General features: G+C 45.2%; 1 protein-coding gene across 1 annotated transcript; it reads left to right on the plus strand.

The window, feature by feature from the left end:
* The first annotated feature begins 7919 nt into the window (after window positions 1-7919).
* On the plus strand, window positions 7920-8480 carry LOC137725374 (uncharacterized). The gene has a single exon (XM_068464037.1). It carries the CDS (start codon window positions 7920-7922, stop codon window positions 8478-8480), a length of 561 nt encoding a protein of 186 aa, XP_068320138.1.
* Window positions 8481-18415: the final 9935 nt, after the last annotated feature.

The raw sequence follows: 18415 nt of genomic DNA on the forward strand, positions 1-18415 counted from the left end.
AGTAACAACCGTGGGTTCCACGCTTTCCATATAAATGCATAGATGATGCATACAGTGAATGATACAAACGGAGAAACACCTAGAAACAAATTGATTTCTCGAAACGTTTTCGTACGACGGTTTGTATCGACCTTAGTGCCCATGCTCAAAATAGGTCCTTCCATCAACCTAATATTAATTATTAACTGGAAGCCCCCACCTCATGGATTTGTAAATCTCAACTTTGATGGGTCAGTTTGTGGTAACAGTGCCGCTGCAGGTTTCATCATTTGAGATTCCAACGGTCTCCCTCTTGTTGCCGGTGCTGCTCCCGTGCGGTGTGATGACGGCCGAGGCTATGGCCCTTCGGATGGGTCTTGTGCATGCTAAGAGAGCTGGATTTTTAAAAGTTCCGAGAAACTAATTTCTTTGCTCATACCCTTGTCAATTTTGGTTTGTTCCATCTCTTCTCATCATGTTTGGATGACTGTAGTTACTGAGTATAGTAAAAATTAGATACTGTTTGTACCCAATGTCCTAGTGGCTTTGCTTTTTTAATTTAATTATTCCTTTTAACAGAATAATAATATACTACAACCCAAATAAGATCATTTGTATGGACAACAATAATTTTTTTTTTTAGAAAATAAAAACGAAAGTTTTTCTTCATGATAGTGGTAAATATTCTTAAAATATTTCAGTTTGAGGTTGTGATAGAGAAAATGGTTTCATTCAAAATTTGGCACTATGTTTTATCTGGTAATCCAGGTATATTTCCCATTTTCACTAAAATAATTAACCAGGGGAGCCAAGAATACTTTGAACTCTTAATATTTCTGCATTATACAATGAAAAGAAAAATGATTCTAGAATTTTGACAACATGGTAGAACTCAATCGCTATAATTGAGATTTTGAGAACTACAAGACTATAAAAAAGATGCTGAGGAAAGCCATAATGTGCTAATGAAAAGAAAGACTAATTAAATATTGATGATTGTATAAAAAGCAATTTGGTTCATAATTGCATTTGCATCAACTGTAAAAGAGTGGAATTAGTTCCGAATAATAGACGATGCTAAAATTTAGTAGATGTGCTCTTCAGGATTTGGGTTTAAAAGTTGTGGACAATGTTCTAAATGCTGTCTATGTGTTTTTTATAATTTAATTAAACTTATTGTATAACATATAAATAAGTGGCTACTTATAATTCAAACAAAAAACTATACTAGTATTGGAAAACATCAAATACAAAATAAAAGGATATATACTACTGTTTAGGCCCAAAATATGATTGTTGGGCTGAGCAGCAGGATGTGCTCGGCCCAAGGTAATGATAAATACTATGGGCCGAATAATAAATCCCGGGCCAGCTGGCAGGGTCGGCCAAATCCTATCCTAAGTAGTCCGGATGAATAGAAAAGGTCGAGGAAGTCCTGGTGCGACCAGGATTCTCGACCGGCAAGGAATGGAGTCCCGAAAAGAAGGAGAATTCAGAATCCCGGTAGGAGTAGGTTTGTTCGAGTTAGAGGCGAAATGGGACAAGGACTCCCAATCCAAATCAGAATTGGTTTCAAGGAATGGGGCACTATAAATACAAGAAATCATGCAACAGAAAGGACCTTCAAAAATCAGCATACAATTGCCCTGCGCAAAACCTCTCAAACACCTTGAGATTTTTCCTTTTCTTTTCCTGCCGACACACCTTCAGTTTGGATAAACAGCACTGTGGAAGCACCCGGCGAGCATCTTCAGTTTGGATAAACAGCACTGCTGCCGCAGAATCAGCCGACCGAGAAGCACCTTCAGTTTGGATAAACAGCACTGCGTCGAGGTCGACCGGTTATCTATCTAAGTCTTGGCCGAGAAGGGTTTTCGAACCTTTGTTGGCAGAGGTCACCTTATTAGCCTTCTCGGCATAGTTAGGTGTTACGAATTGCATTACTCGGCGTACTGGACGCCGAGTGGTTTTATGATTGGATACTCGCAAGTGAGTTTCAGGGTTCGGCATTCCGACGGCCGAACTACGTTCACCATCAAGACATACATCACGTTCGAGTACCTGTGCCTATATAGTTTGGTCTCGATTCGACGTGCTTATACTCTTACGAATATAATCACAGTGACCGAATCGGGTTCCGACGATTTGTGAACTCCGCAGAATTAGCAGCCTTGTCTTCAGGCTGTAGAACCCAAAGACCGAGAGTGTTCCTTCCTCGGTCGCAATCGCAAGATAGAGAAGTCAACGACGCGCTCAAAGCTACATCAACAAATTTTACTCCTCGGCCAAGCTCGGCCGACGAGTTGGCACGCCCCGCATTCGACCGAATGACGTAGTTAGCTTATTAGTTACTCGGCCTGCGCGCCACGTAGGTTTTGTAATTTTTAGAGTCAACATTTTGGCACGCCCGGTGGGACCTTTGTGCTAAACCTTCGGAGTTCATGACCGTTGAAACACGGTCTACAAAGAAGAAAACAACCATGGGAAAGTCAACAACTGACTTTCTAGTGCAAGGCCTTGGGCAGGATTTGCACCCTACAAAAAATCCGATCATTGTTGCGCCGCCCGAGGCCACAAGTGTGACACGCCGAGAAAATGAAATTTGTCTCGGCGGACAACCTCACAACTCAGCGATCCCGAATCAAACGGCGGGCATGTTTGTAGAAGGGATCGTAGAAGATTGCGACGACGATGGTGGGGAAGGTTCCGATCCACCAACTAGGACATTCCTTCGAAGATGACTGGATGAAAAATATCGTCAGGTCGAGCAGTCGATTGGTCAAAAGATGAATGATTTGCTAGAAGCAATACGAAGTAATAACGATACGCAGACCAGAATGCTTGAACTATTGGTTAGTAAAGCCTTCGAAGATGGCCAGGTCAGCCCACCTCGGCAGCTTTCGACGAATGTGCCAATACCAGCCGAGAGAGGGTCTGCCCGGCCGCAACCAATCACCTTAGAAAGAAGAGGTGGACCAGGAAATAGATCCGAGGGACCAAGCCAGGGAGAAGAAGCCGCTTCCGTGAACATGACCGAAGTCCAGAGAATGATTGATTCGGCCCTGAAAAAAGGGCCGAAGTTTCCAAAATTCATCCACCCATACCCAGCTTATGTAGAAAGGTTTGAATACCCACGAGGATTTAAGATCCCTGATTTCAGCCTCTTCGCCGGGGAGTCGTCTTTATCCTCGTTGGAACATGTGGCTCGGTTCACAGCGCAGTGTGGAGACGTCAATAGCGACTTCTACAAATTACGGCTGTTTAACTTTTCATTGACAGGCTCAGCTTTCGCCTGGTACATTAATCTTCCACCCAACTCTGTGCAGAGTTGGGAAGAGTTGGTCGAAAAGTTCCATGAACAATTCTATCGGCCAGGGATGAAGATGTCTGTATCATCGTTGGCCAGGATGGCTCAAGCATCCGACGAATCTCCAATGGAATACCTAACAAGGTTTAAGTCGGCCAGGAATTGGTGTCGAGTACCACTCCCCGAAGTGGAATTCATCAGGATTGCCCTCAACGGATTAGACGTGGAGTACAAAAAGAAGTTCTTGGGGGCAAATATCCGAGATATGTACGAACTTGCTCAACAGGTTGAACAATATGATTATCTGCTCCGAGAAGAAAAGATATCAAAGTCACCATCCCGAGGGACGTTGTATAAGAATCCCACGGTTAGCTATGCATCAGCCGAAAGTGAAGACCCTCAGTATGTTAGTGTGGATGCGGCCGAGATAGTAATAGACAAACCCTACGTTTGCAAGGCTTTGGCGCAAGTGAGTTCCAAAGACACCAAAACCCGTTCGGCCGCTGAGGAAATGAGTAAGTCATCGAAAGTATATACTTTTGATATCACCAAAGCTGATGCAATTTTCGATCAATTATTGGCAGCAAAAATCATCAAGCTTCGGCCGGGACATACTATCCCTAAGGCCGATGAATTAAAAGGAAAGATATACTGCAAGTATCATAATTCTAATAAGCATGCAACCAATAATTGTGTTGTGTTCCGAGACACAATTCAAAGTTGGATCGAGAAAGGTAAGTTGAAATTTCCGGAAAAGCAGATGGCGGTCGACGTCAATCCCTTCCCTTCAACAACAATTGGTATGGTGGATGCTCATATTCCTAAAAACAAAGGGAAGGCCGAATACGTCCTGGTGCAGCATATCCATCAACGGAATGGTCGAACAAGACTAAAGCTTGATTTGTTTTCAAATGCACCACCTGTGGAACAATCAGGGCCACCCGTCGATGATCCTATGATGAGATGAAGTCCCGACGGAACTCATGAATCAACAGTTTTATGTGATCATTGTAAAACACCAGTTGAACCTGGGAAGAAGACATCTTCAACACCCCCCACGGCCCCTGTAACATCACCGAAGGGACTTGGTAACGGTCCACGACGTCAAGTGTTTGATCGACTCGGCCCACAAGTACGGCCGAAAGACCAGACTTCGGTCAGGCGGCGTATGGATTTCGACGCACCTTTCTACAATGATCAACCCTGGTACAGTTACAAAACTTTCAAACCGATACCAACAGTTCGGGCTCACCAGCCGATCGCAAAACTTTCAAACCACCCAGGACATCGGATCAACCCTGGTACAGTTACAATTCTCCGACTGGCTTATATACGGCGCTGTCCAAATCCCAAAAACGTCGTCGTCAACGGATAGATTGCATGGCTCGGCGACGAGAAGCACAGGCCAGCCCGGCCAACCAGTGGCAAACAAAGAAGGCCGTGGAAGACATTAGCGAACGGCCAACCCCGACTATCATAACCGAGTTAGCCGAAGGGAAGAAAGTAGCAGCTACCGGTTTCGAAACCACCATTAAGGAATCTGAGAAACGTATTAAGATCCTTCTCCGGCCTGGGGAAACGAGAGCTCGTCTAGAGTACTTTAGACAAGAGGCCAAAAAGAGACTTTCTCCGTTACCACCGCGCGAGCCGTTTATTAAAATACGGCGCAACTTACACCCTCCATTCCTCGGTGAATCCCTGGAATACATGCGAGAGTTTCATAAGAAATACTCCGCCAATGACTTGTACGGATTACCCAAGGCGTGTCAGGAAGCCCTTGACTTAGCTTTAACTTGCCCTGATGCCGAGCAAATTATCCAGAAAACTTCCGACCCAGCAATTAAAGCTAGGTTCCAACATATACGGGAGGCTCGGGTCCTTGGTTTTGAGGTCGATCCCTATACAGACATCGACACCGCCGAATTACCCTTTTCGCTTGAAGACCTCCAGCATTTACGCTATCATTTCGAAGTTTTCTCGGCTGTATCGCTTTTCGACCTCACGGCAGACGAGGAACAACGGATAGCACGGTTGGATACATATCTAGACACGAGGAACGCCCGTATTGCCTATGAAGAACGAGCCTGCGTAGCCAATGACCAACGTAAATCTTCGGCAGTCAACATCGTCGAGGGAAATAGCCCACCCGCACTCGATTTGGTTCCCACGTCTCAGATACCGGTTCTTACCAAGGAACTCAAAAGTTTAATCGAGGATGTTCCGCCGACTACTACTGAGGTTAGTTCTGCAGAAGACGACGACCACGATCCAATGGGTCCCTCGGTCCTTGAACATATGGAGATCAGTATGGTCCACATCCTACCAGCTGAATTCCAGCCAGGTACCCACCAGTCGAATTTCTTGGACAGGGACGTAGTTGCCGAGGAAGCAACACAAGTAGACTTCGTCGCAAACGACGACGACAGAGAAAATCGAAGCGGGGACAACCTTAAGGCAGCTTTGGCCGAGCTATTTCCCCGCTCCCCCTCGGTTAATCTCCAACACCTAAAGCCGTTGTATGTCACGGCTCACATCGAAGGATTTCCCATTTCTAAAGTGTTTGTCAACTGTGGAGCCACAGTCAACATTATGCCAATATCCGTCATGAAGGCTTTACGCCGTTCTGATAATGAACTCATTCCGTCAGGGATCACAATGAGCAGCTTCGTTGGTGATAAGTCTCAGACCAAATGAGTGCTCCCGTTGGAAGTTAGCATTGCCGGTCGTCAACACATGACGGCATTCTTTATCATTGATTCCAAGACCGATTATAACGCATTACTTGGCCGCGACTGGATCCACCAAACCAGTTGCATTCCTTCATCACTCTACCAAGTCCTCATTTTTTGGGATGGCAAATCGGTCGTAGTCCACCCAGCCGATAACCAACCATTTGAAACCAACATGATTCAGGCTCGCTATTACGATGATCACGTCAGCTACATCACCCTCCAAGGCCTTAACGAGGATGGGCGGCCGACGAGAATTTCGGTACAGAAAGTGATTGAGGTCGGCGCCGAGACTGTCCAACAGGATTCGGCGAGACTTGGTTTGGCAGATTTAGTCATCAATGCCGATGATTGAGCACACCACGCAAGAACGGCGTCAGGCTGCGGTTTCATCCACAATGGAACGTCTGCTGGCCCATTGGTACGCCATTACCAAGCAACCACATTCTGGCATCAATTTAATCGAATTTTTGGCCGAAGCAGATAACGGCCCCGTTCTATCTTTCGATAAAGTTTAGGCTGCACCGGCCGAACTCGAAGACCATCGGCCTCAAGTCAAGGACCCGTTAGAAGAAGTTAACGTAGGCACGGCCGATGATCCTTGAACATTGTTTATTAGCGCGTTACTCCCACCGTCCATGAAAGTCGAACTCCGGAAGTTACTCCACGAATTTAAAGATTGCTTCGCGTGGAGCTATCATGAAATGCCAGGCCTCGACTGAAACCTTGTGGAACATGAGCTACGCATCAAGGAAGGATGTAAGCCTTTTCGACAACCCCCTCGCCAATTTTCGACCGAAGTACAGCTCGGCATTAAAGAAGAATTAGTTCGGCTTCTAAAAGCCGGGTTTATTAGGACTGCTCGGTATGTCGAATGGTTGGCCAATATCGTCCCAGTATTGAAGAAAAATGGTGCACTTCGCATTTGCATCGATTTCCGTAATCTAAATCTGGCTACTCCTAAGGACGAATATACAATGCCTATCTCAGATTTATTAATTGATGCCGCAGCTAATCATGAACTGCTATCTTTTATGGACGGCCATGCGGGTTACAACCAGATTTTCATCGCCGAAGCCGACATCCACAAGACGGCTTTCCGTTGCCCTGGGGCACTTGGTACTTACGAATGGGTAGTCATGCCATTCGGCCTCAAGAATGCCGGCGCCACATACCAACGAGCCATGAATATGATATTCCACGACTTAATCGGTACACTCGTCGAAGTTTATATCGATGATGTGGTCGTAAAATCTAAACGCCGTCAAACGCACCTGGACGATCTGCGGCAAGCGTTCCTTCGCATGCGCCAAAACAACCTCAAAATGAACCCGGCCAAGTGTGCTTTCGGTGTTTCGGCCGGTAATTTCCTAGGATTTTTGGTGCACCACCGCGGCATCGAGGTCGACAAAAATAAAGCCCGCGCCATCATTAGCGCCCCACCTCCGACGACAAAGAAACAGCTCCAGTCGTTACTCGGGCAGATAAATTTCCTCTGTCGTTTCATCGCCAATTCGGCCGGTAAGATGAAGGCATTCTCTACGCTCTTGAAACTTAAGGATACCGACAAATTTGAATGGCGCGAAGAGCATCAAACTGCATTTACGCAAATCAAGGTGGCCCTTTCCACTCCACCAGTGCTCGTTCCACCTCGTTGTAACAAACCTCTTAAATTATACATTTCGGCAGCCGCTGAATCCATTGGTTGTCTCCTCGCGCAAGATAACAATGTAGGACGTGAACAAGCGATCTTTTATCTTAGCCGAAATCTGAATTCACCAGAGCTCAATTAATCACCGGTCGAAAAACTTTGCTTAGCTTTGTTTTTCGGCTCATCCAAGCTTCGACATTACATGCTCCCTTCAGTCACACAGGTCATCGCCCAAACGGATGTAATTCGATACATGCTCACTCGGCCCATTGTCAAAGGCCGAATTGGGAAGTGGACGCTCGCGTTATCCGAGTTCAGCCTTCAGTATGTACCCCAAAAGGCCGTCAAGGGGCAAGCTCTCGCCGATTTCTTGGCCCAACATCCTTCCCCCTATGGTTCTGAGGAAGGCGACGTCGACATCGGTTTAGTCACCACACGCGATAGCCATTGGACTATGCATTTTGATGGTTCCAGTACTTCGACCTCGGCGGGTGTCGGTATCGCTATTCAGTCGCCTGACTACTGCCGATGGTATTTTTCTCTCAAGTTAGATTTCAGCTGCACCAATAATCAGGCCGAATATGAAGCCCTCATTATCGGCCTCCACGTTTTACACGATCTACGAGCCCCCCGCGTCCTCGTCCTTGGTGATTCCGAACTTGTGATTAACCAACTGAACGGCATGTTTCGTTGCATGAGTTGTACTTTAGCTCCCTATCACATGGTCGCCACCTACCTGGCCGAGTCGTTCGAACGGATCACATTTGAACACATTTCACGTGTCGACAACACAGACGCCGATGAACTCGCCTAGATCGCCTCGGGAGCACAACTCACGGGGGGCAAACTAGGTCGAATTGTGGGAATTGCAACCACGGGTCAACGCTCGTACCCCGCCTTGATCAATCAGCAAATTCTCCAGCGCACACAAGTAATACGCACAAGGGTAATGTCACTCCCATCCCTACTAGAACGAGGAGATCCCGTAGAAGTATGTGTCGTCGAAGTAGAACCAGATGATTGGAGAAAGACGATGTTACGGTACCTCGATAACCCCAATGGGAAACACGACCGGAGAACGAAGGTGCTCGCCACGAATTACGTGTCGTACCAAAATGAATTATACCGCAAGGGCGAGGACGAGTTACTACTATTGTGCCTCGGCCCACACGAGGCTGCCCAAGCAATGGTCGAAGTACATGAAGGAATTTGTGGGGCACACCAGTCTGGATGAAAGATGCGCTGGTTGCTCCGACGACACGGTTATTTTTGGCCCAATATTTTAAAGGATTGCATCGAATATGCACGGAGATGCGTATCATGCCAAATTCATGGACCCGTGCAGAGAGCCCCGACCGAATTACTACACTCGGTTACTAAACCATGGCCGTTCAGGGGTTGGGCAATGGACGTAATTGGCAAAATCACGCCATCATCGGGGGCAGCGAAACACGCGTGGATAATTGTAGCAACTGACTATTTCACTAAGTGGGTTGAGGCAAGGTCATACGCCGAATTAACTGCTAAAGAGGTATGCAACTTCGTAGAGGAGAATATTGTGACCAGATTCGGCGTGCCAGAAACGATCATAACTGATAATGACACTATATTTACAGCCGATAGGTTTAAGGAATACGCGGCAAGATTGAATATCCGACTTGAGCAATCTACGCCGTACTACCCACAGGCAAACGGGCAAGCCGAGGCAAGCAATAAAGTGTTGATCGGCATCCTTGAAAAAATGGTAAAAGAGAAACCTGGGTTGTGGCATTTGAAGTTAAATGAAGCATTATGGGCATACCGAACTTCACCCCGGTCGGCCACTGGAACCACTCCTTACGCGTTAACTTATGGACACGATGCTATGATACCGGTCGAGTTGAGTATAAGCTCGTTACGAGTAATCGAGCAGAGTAATCTGTTCAGTATTGAATATAGTCAAGCGATGCGACAAGAATTAGAAGACTTAGAAGAAAGTCGAATCGACGCGGGTAACTTATTGATTGCACAAAAGAAAATTGCCGAGCGAGCGTATAACCAGCGTGTAAGACAAAAAACGTTCGGTGAAGGAGAATTGGTTTGGCAAACTGTGTTGCCTATTGGGATTAAAGACCCAGATTGGTAAGTGGTCGCCGAATTGGGAAGGGCCATTCATCGTTCACAAAGTCCTCGGCAATGGAGCATATCATCTAAGAGATCGGACGGGTTCAGTTCACAAATTGCCGATTAATGGAAAGTTTTTAAAGAAGTACTATCCAATTACATGGGAAATGCAAGAGTAAGACCATTGTATTGATAGCAAGACGACCATTGTATTAATAGCAAAACGACCATTGTATTGATATCAAAAGAATCATTACAAGAAGAACAAATACAAATACAATGATGGATTCCTAAGGGGTCGAGGGGAGGAAAGTCTCGAGGGCAGCTTTTAGCTCTAGCCACTTCGCTTCGCTCAGAATAATCTCAGCCTGCCTTGTCTTCTTGTTGCACTGCAGTTGCTAGATACGCTGTGCGCCGGCAGCGAAGGCCGTCAGCCGAGCCTTGTTGGCCTCAAAGTCCTTCTCAAGCTCGGAAGCAGCAGCCGACATTTGCCGTTGAAGGTCAGAAATTTGACGTTGGAGGTCAGAGATCTGACGATCAAACTCGGTCAGCTTTTCTTTCTTCGCCTTGATTGCCTCCATCTCTACTCGACCAGCCTCATGCGCGACCTTAGCCACCTTCAAGTCGTCCTCGGCTTGTAAGGCTCGCTCGAAGATGAGGAAGTGTTGCCGAGTCCGCTCCAGGAGATCGGTGAGGAAAGAGATACCCTCCGGGCTCAGGTGACCACCGCTGGCGAGGTCATTGAGACACTCTCCAACAGAGTCAAGGCCCTTGCACCGGAGAGCTTGGGAGGCAGTCAGAGACAAGACTTCGTGCAGCTTCACGAAGACTTCGGCCTCGGGCATGGCTCCCGCCGGTTCGGCCGGAGCTGCAGAGGAGCCGGCCTCACCGGTCGTGCTTTGAAGAAGAGCGTCAAGCTCCACTTCCCACGATGGCTGCACATAAAAGGAAAACTTTGTGAAGGAAAGTAAAGACGTCGTGATATAGTGCATAAAGAAAAAAGGGGATTGTTTTAGACCTGCCGAGAGGAGACTTCGGCCATGCCCTCTAGGTCATTGCTCGAACCCAGGGAACTTAATGGCCGAGCCCAGTGCCTTAGACCGCTACGCAATTCACACGGCCGATAGAGGTCATCTACATTTGATGGCCACGACGGCGGCCAGGAAATATAGACAACGCCCCTCGGCGCATAAAATTGCCGGTGAAATGAATGTTCAGGCACCTGACATTTAATAGTTTTTTTTAAAAAAAACATGTGTCACGAAAAAATCAATACAAAAGAAACGAGACTTACAAAGGCCGAAGAGACTTCCTGTGGAGGAATTGGAGAGTCTTCATCCTGCGGATGGATCGGCGTTTCGGCCGTGGCCTCAGGATCGGCCATAGGTCTCTTGCCACGATCCGCCGCAGGAGAACGCGGTCGAGCGGTCGCTTCGACGACCGGAGGAGGATGGACGGGAGGAGAGTTGACTGGTCGACGACGGCGTTCCAGCGGGACTTCGTCACTCTCGCTCTCGACATCCTGAACACAAAGAGAAAACATTTAACATTACGATCAGAAACCTAAAGAAACAAGTGGAAGTAGAATTATACCTCCAAGACGACCGTTGGAGTCGAGGGTGCTTCGACAGGCGCAGCCGACTTCCCCATTGCAGGCGCCACGACCGGCTCCGAAGCTGGAGCGGGTGCGACGATTGGATCGGCCAGAGAGACGGCTGGAGGAATCGGGGATGGAGATGCCGAGGCAGCCGGCACAGATGGAGAGCCGGCAGGAGCAAGCGTCCCAGTAGTATCACTAGGGACGACATGAATTTCCCGGTCGCCCTTCTTCGCCAATTTCTTGACGCGTTTAGAAGGGCGAGGGGCCTCATCCGCCGGCTCGGCTCCTCGGTGGGGGCGTTTGGTAGGAACCGTCCGCTCGGTGACAAGGGTCCTCTTCGTGGGCACCTTCTTTGCCCTTGCCACCGCGGCGACCACTTAACCCGTCCTCGACCCGCGCCCCCTTGAAAAGCAAAGTAATTAATAACAAAAATAATAAATAAAAAAAGAGGAAAGGAAAGAAAAGCGGAAAGACTACCTTGGTCCGACTCCTTAGGTTGAGCCGAGGACGTTGACCTGGGACTGTCGCCGAAGATCTTCCTCACCAGATCTTCGGCCGGGGCGCCGAAGAAGTCGCCGGTGTACTCCTCCCACCAGTCCCCGAAGGTGTCGGTTCCCAAAGATTCAGGAACCGTCGGCCGAAGCCGAAATTTCCTGCACTTCTCTTGGAACTCCTGGTCCGACGTCTTACATTCCCTTTCGGAGGAAGCGGTAAGACGCCCCCGACTCAGGAGAGACCGAGAGGCGAGCAGGGGGACGGGGCAGCCTTGAAGATAGCCGAGCTGCCGGGCGACAAAATGGGGATGGTAGACCTCCCAGGTAGCTCGGCGGGCATCGCAACCAAGAGGAAGGTCGCGAGCCAGAATGAACGACCCCCAGCATTGCCTCTGCCCGCATCCTCGGACTCGGCCCATGCTGTCGTAGGGAGCTTGAGCGAGGAAGGGTACTCCTGGCGCCGGCATACCAGGAACTCGTCATCCGAGAGGACGTCGAGGCTGAGGAAGTGTTTGAAAACCTCGTCGGCTCGGTGAGGTGGCGCCGGTCGAGAGGCCAGTTGAAGGCCGAGGGCAGCCGTTCGCTGGAAGGCAGGAACCTCCGGTCGAAGGGTGGAGAAGTAAACCTGCAACCAGAGTTGGAACACCCAGAGGGGTCCGTTCTGGTGCGGGTCAATCTTGCCAATGGTCGCCTCGGCCAGGCAACGGTAGAGGTTGGCGAGTATGGCTGGACTGAGCGCCAGCGAGCGACCATTAGCCAGTGCCTGGGCCACCGGCATGTTCTCCACCAGGCATTTGTTTGACCTGGTACAACAGATGAATTTGTTGTACCAGTAGAAGAGGAAGGCCTTGTGCTCTCCCTTCCTAAGGCCTTCCTCGCCTCGGCCGGCGAAATGAAGGATGAGAGTGTTGTAGTTGAAGAAGTTCTTGTGGAGCTTCTGAACTTCTTCCCTTGAGGGCTCCCGGTCGCCCCGGCCTAGTGTTTCGACGGCCCTTTCGTCGAACAGTGCCTTCAGGTCGAGAGGAGAAGGATATCCGGAAAGGGCGGCGTCAATAGGTAAGCCGGTCGGGGAAGTCCCAAGGATGGCCGAGACGTCGAGGACTGTGGGGCCGAGAGGGCCGAAAGGCAGGACCATGGTGTTGGTGGCCGAACACCATAAACTCAGGGCCGCCATGAGCAGCTCCTTAATCATGGCAATCTCCATGGTTAACAGAATAATGGCATCGTAGATGCCGAGAGCCTTCCACTCCTTGCCAAATAATGTGCTCATTCGGTCGACCCAGGCAGCCCAAGCCGTGGTGGTCGAGGGCCAGGCTCCCTCAGGCCGCGCCAGAATCCACTTTGACCAGTCAAACCCCTGCAGCAGGGGTGTTAAACACTGCTCCTTGAGCAGGTTAGTGACAGACGACGGCACTGCGTCTCTGAAGAGGGGACCCAGAATCTGGTGGCTGGTGGCCATGTCATTTTCGAATCGCAGCGTCTTGACGGCGCTCCGAACGATGAAATCTTTACACTTGTTGACTTCATCAGAGAGTTTCGAGATAAAGGAGGCCATTAGTAGAGATGATAGGAGATAATTCGGAAGAAGAGAATATTGCAGAAGGAAGAACTGGAGAAAATATTGCAGAAGGAAGAACTAGAAGTTTTGGTTTGAACGAACAAGGATGATAAAATTGGGATTTTGGAGTTTCTGAAAGCGTAAGATGCGAATGGCAGAAATGTGGGTATTTATAGGGTTTTCAGAGTGAAGATCAAATGTCTGGAATTCGAAAAAGCAATGGAATTCGAAAAGCACTGGTTCAAATTGGGGGGAAATTTAACCGGGAAAGTCTCCAATCATTTCGGATATTTTGGGAACCTGCGAAGATGGAATCGAGGAGTCGAAAATCCAGGACGCACGATTGCGTGCGGTGTCAGTTTTAATGCATTAATGAGGATAAGGCGTTTCAGTTAGTGGACGGTTTCGAGGCCCATGATTGAAAGCTTTTAAGAGCGGCAGAGAATCGACAAGTGGCCACGCGTCGAGGGCAACGAGGAAAGTGCAATCATGTCTCATAAATGCGCAGGAATAATGGTCATTAAGGAAGTAAAGTCCAAAAAGGCAATAAATGTTTTCGCTTCTTCAAGGCCGAGGCCCGACCAAGAGTTAACAGTCGGCGACCTCAGAAGCGAGAGGGCAGTGTTTGGGCCCAAAATATGATTGTTGGGCCGAGCAGCAGGATGTGCTTGGCCCAAGGTAATGATAAATACTATGGGCCGAATAATAAATCCCGGGCCAGCTGGCAGGGTCGGCCAAATCCTATCCTAAGTAGTCCGGATGAATAGAAAAGGTCGAGGAAGTCCTGGTGCGACCAGGATTCTCGACCGGCAAGGAATGGAGTCCCGAAAAGAAGGAGAATTCAGAATCCCGGTAGGAGTAGGTTTGTTCGAGTTAGAGGCGAAATGGGACAAGGACTCCCAATCCAAATCAGAATTGGTTTCAAGGAATGGGGCACTATAAATACAAGAAATCATGCAACAGAAAGGACCTTCAAAAATCAGCATACAATTGCCCTGCGCAAAACCTCTCAAACACCTTGAGATTTTTCCTTTTCTTTTCCTGCCGACACACCTTCAGTTTGGATAAACAGCACTGTGGAAGCACCCGGTGAGCATCTTCAGTTTGGATAAACAGCACTGCTGCCGCAGAATCAGCCGACCGAGAAGCACCTTCAGTTTGGATAAACAGCACTGCGTCGAGGTCGACCGGTTATCTATCTAAGTCTCGGCCGAGAAGGGTTTTCGAACCTTTGTTGGCAGAGGTCACCTTATTAGCCTTCTCGGCATAGTTAGGTGTTACGAATTGCATTACTCGGCGTACTGGACGCCGAGTGGTTTTATGATTGGATACTCGCAAGTGAGTTTCAGGGTTCGGCATTCCGACGGCCGAACTACGTTCACCATCAAGATATACATCACGTTCGAGTACCTGTGCCCATATAGTTTGGTCTCGATTCGACGTGCTTATACTCTTACGAATATAATCACAGTGACCGAATCGGGTTCCGACGATTTGTGAACTCCGCAGAATTAGCAGCCTTGTCTTCAGGCTGTAGAACCCAGAGACCGAGAGTGTTCCTTCCTCGGTCGCAATCGCAAGATAGAGAAGTCAACGACGCGCTCAAAGCTACATCAACAAATTTTACTCCTCGGCCAAGCTCGGCCGACAAGTTGGCACACCCCGTATTCGACCGAAGGACGTAGTTAGCTTATTAGTTACTCGGCCTGCGCGCCACGTAGGTTTTGTAATTTTTAGAGTCAACAACTACATGTATATTAATTAATACAAAATTAAGTAAACTGATTATCTAAGAGAAAGAGGTCGACTCGTGAATGAGAGAAAAAGAAACCCCAAGAAACTAATTGTTTGCCACCTTTTTTTTTCTTTTCTTTTCTTTTTTTTTTCAATTGACTTTGTGACCTCCCCTCTTAGCTCGCAGAGGCACTTGCCAGCCACCTAGTGACTATACGGATTTTTAGAACAATGGTTGTGGATTAAGGATTTCACAAAGCAAATATTGAGAGTAGATCAGGAAAAATGAGCAACATTGCATGTGTTTATAAGTAATTAGATTACTCTCCATAATGCCAATTAATTTTAAAATAATTCTTACTTTATTATTCTGAAGTATCGTAGTTTTTCACCCTTCATGCATCAAGTTTTTTTGTTTCTCCACAATTTTACAAATATTTTTCTTTCCCTTCACTTTTGGGTGGTTAATATGTCCAACATGAATTTTAGGAGGAATTGCTTCACCTTTTTGGTTGGGCAGCTGTGATTTGACCAAAAGAGGCAGCAAGCCTTTGTTCTTTTCATTTGGCATCGTGGGGATGAACGACAAATTGTTTTATTTTTCTTTTCTTCTTTTATTTTTTTCTTAATTTTTATTTTTTTAAATTTACATGTGGGTTAGATTGATACATGGCGTGCAATTATTATCCACATGAGCGCTACATCACAGATTAACAAAGATTTTGAAAGAAAACTTAACAGATGTACGAAAGTGTTTCATAATTTTCACTTTAGGTATACGATAGAATGAAAAAAAAATTTAATGTATAAAAGTAAAAAAATCACAATACTTCAAAATAATAAAGTGAAAAATTGTCCTTAATTTATATTAAAACCTCAACATATTTCATGAAATATCATAAGTTGGTTTTCAAATTAGTGGATTCACAGGTACAGGAAGGGCCCTCTCATAAACATGTATAGTTCACGCACCAATAGAACGTGCCAGGGCCAAGACAATGTTTACAGATCACGAGTGGGACTGCGGACATACCATATATCCAACAGGATCCTCTTCCAGATCTTTTTGGTAAGGAGGATTTTTTTGTGAGGATCGTGGAGATTCGTAAATCATGTCCGTTTATCGTACATCGTGCGAACAGTTTTTATCAAATACTGTTGTATATCGTGCGATTAATTTTTGTTAAGTACTATTTGTATTTAAATTTAAATAAAAATATTTAAAATAATTTCTGATCGCATAATTTACAGTAAATATATATAATTTACGAAATCTTGAAATTCTCACAAAAAGAATTTGCCGGAGTCACCATATAGGGCCATGGAAATTGCATTGCCAGTACGCCTTGAAGGTTCTCGGCCTTCCTAATAATTGAGTGAGTGCCAATAAGATCACTCTGCTCCACTGATCTTTATGGATAATGATTAGACACTCGACCACACGACCACAGGTCTTGTTTTGTAACATTTTATGTAACTGCGTACTCTCAAGCAGGAAACTTAGAAGAGAATTTACATTTTATTGTCTTTCGGTTGACATTGCATTTCAAATGAGTATGGTTAATTAGATTAAATTTGTAAATTAAATTTATAAACTAAAAGATGATTATTAGTTAAAAATAAACATATCAATTAATATTTAAATAGTAATTTAATCATCAATTTTCATATTATTTAATTACAAAATTTAATCTCTTTAACACTACTGTTCTTAAATAAAGCATACTAATTTATTTATTTCTTACCGATTTAAGATTTAACAGTACCAGGGTGGTGTCTTTGCTCGGGAATTGCAGGTTATAAGTGTGAAAGATTACAATCTTTTTTTTGGTCGAAAGGAAGAACTTCTAATTAAAAAGGGAGACCCCGACGATTACAAACAGAGCAAAGGAGGGAAAAGCTCTCAATTCCCAAAGGGAATAAAACCAACATAGATCTTCTCCAGATTTTTTTGGTAAAGATTGTTGGAATTTGTAAATTGTGTTCATTCATCATACATCGTACGATTATTTTTGTCAAGTACTATTTATGTTTAATTTTAAATAAATAATTTTAAAATAATTTTTTATTACACGATATACGATAAATAGACACAATTTACAAATTTTCGAAATCCTCGCAACAAAGAATCTGAATTCAGAATAAAACGTAGAAAAACTTAATAAAGGGCCAAAAAGCAGGTCATAAGTGTGAAACATTGAAAGGAAAATGGATCTACAGTACCACTGTAGTCTGCATCAGCCAAAGCAAAGAAATCACCTTCTATTAACAATCAACATCCATCATTATTATTTAATAACGATAGTAAATTGCTATTATTATTTAATACCGATAGGTCATTGCCATTATTATTATTATAATTATTATTTAAATCTTTTTTTGAGCTGTTATTTAAAATTTTAATATTGTTGCATGATATTTATGTCTGTCAATGATGAATAAGTCATTGATATATCAATTAAGTCTTGGTGATGAATAAGCTATTGATACCTCAAATAGGTCATTTATTTCTCAATTAACTGTTGTAACTGTTTGGCCCTTAATTTCCTCAATTAATTAGGCAATTGATTTCCACTATTGAATTAAGGGTATTTGTGTAATTTGTCAAGATAGATGCACTACTATCTTAAGGTATCTTAAGGTGGTTATAGGCACACTACTATATAAAGGTGGTTATGCCTCACAGTGTAACACACCAAGAACTTCTCTATTCCCTATCAGCACTTTTGCTCTTAACAAAATCAAAACCTGCAATTTGGTTTTCTCACCTTTTTGGCAACAATCCTCTAAATTTCCTAAGTATGATCATCTTTGCATTTGGAAGTATTTTGTTTCATGTTTTCAAGTTTATGGCCCGTAATAATATGTTGAGACATCCCATGAAGCATAAACTCAATTATAATATTTTCCTCTTGGAAATGTAATAAAAATAATCTTATATATAAAGCCAACAAGCCTAATGAATAGTATTTTTTGGTGTCACAAGCTTCACCAAAAAAAATGAACAAAAATGCCTCTCAAACAAAAAAACTTCAAAAACAGCCCAAAATAATGTATCCATTTGGTAGGGGTATTTTCGTCATTTTAATAGTGGTTTCTAATAATTAATTTTTTTTAATTACTACCTCACAATAGGCTATTTATTCAATTAGCTGTTCATTAAATATTATTTTCTCAATTTTTAAACATGTTCAAAACATCTTAAGAAGTATGTAATGCCGATTATAAAAAAAAGTCTTTCACACACGAATAATAATGTG

Source organism: Pyrus communis, chromosome 1 (assembly GCF_963583255.1).
Source record: "Pyrus communis chromosome 1, drPyrComm1.1, whole genome shotgun sequence".
In the NCBI taxonomy this organism is placed as follows: domain Eukaryota; kingdom Viridiplantae; phylum Streptophyta; class Magnoliopsida; order Rosales; family Rosaceae; genus Pyrus; species Pyrus communis.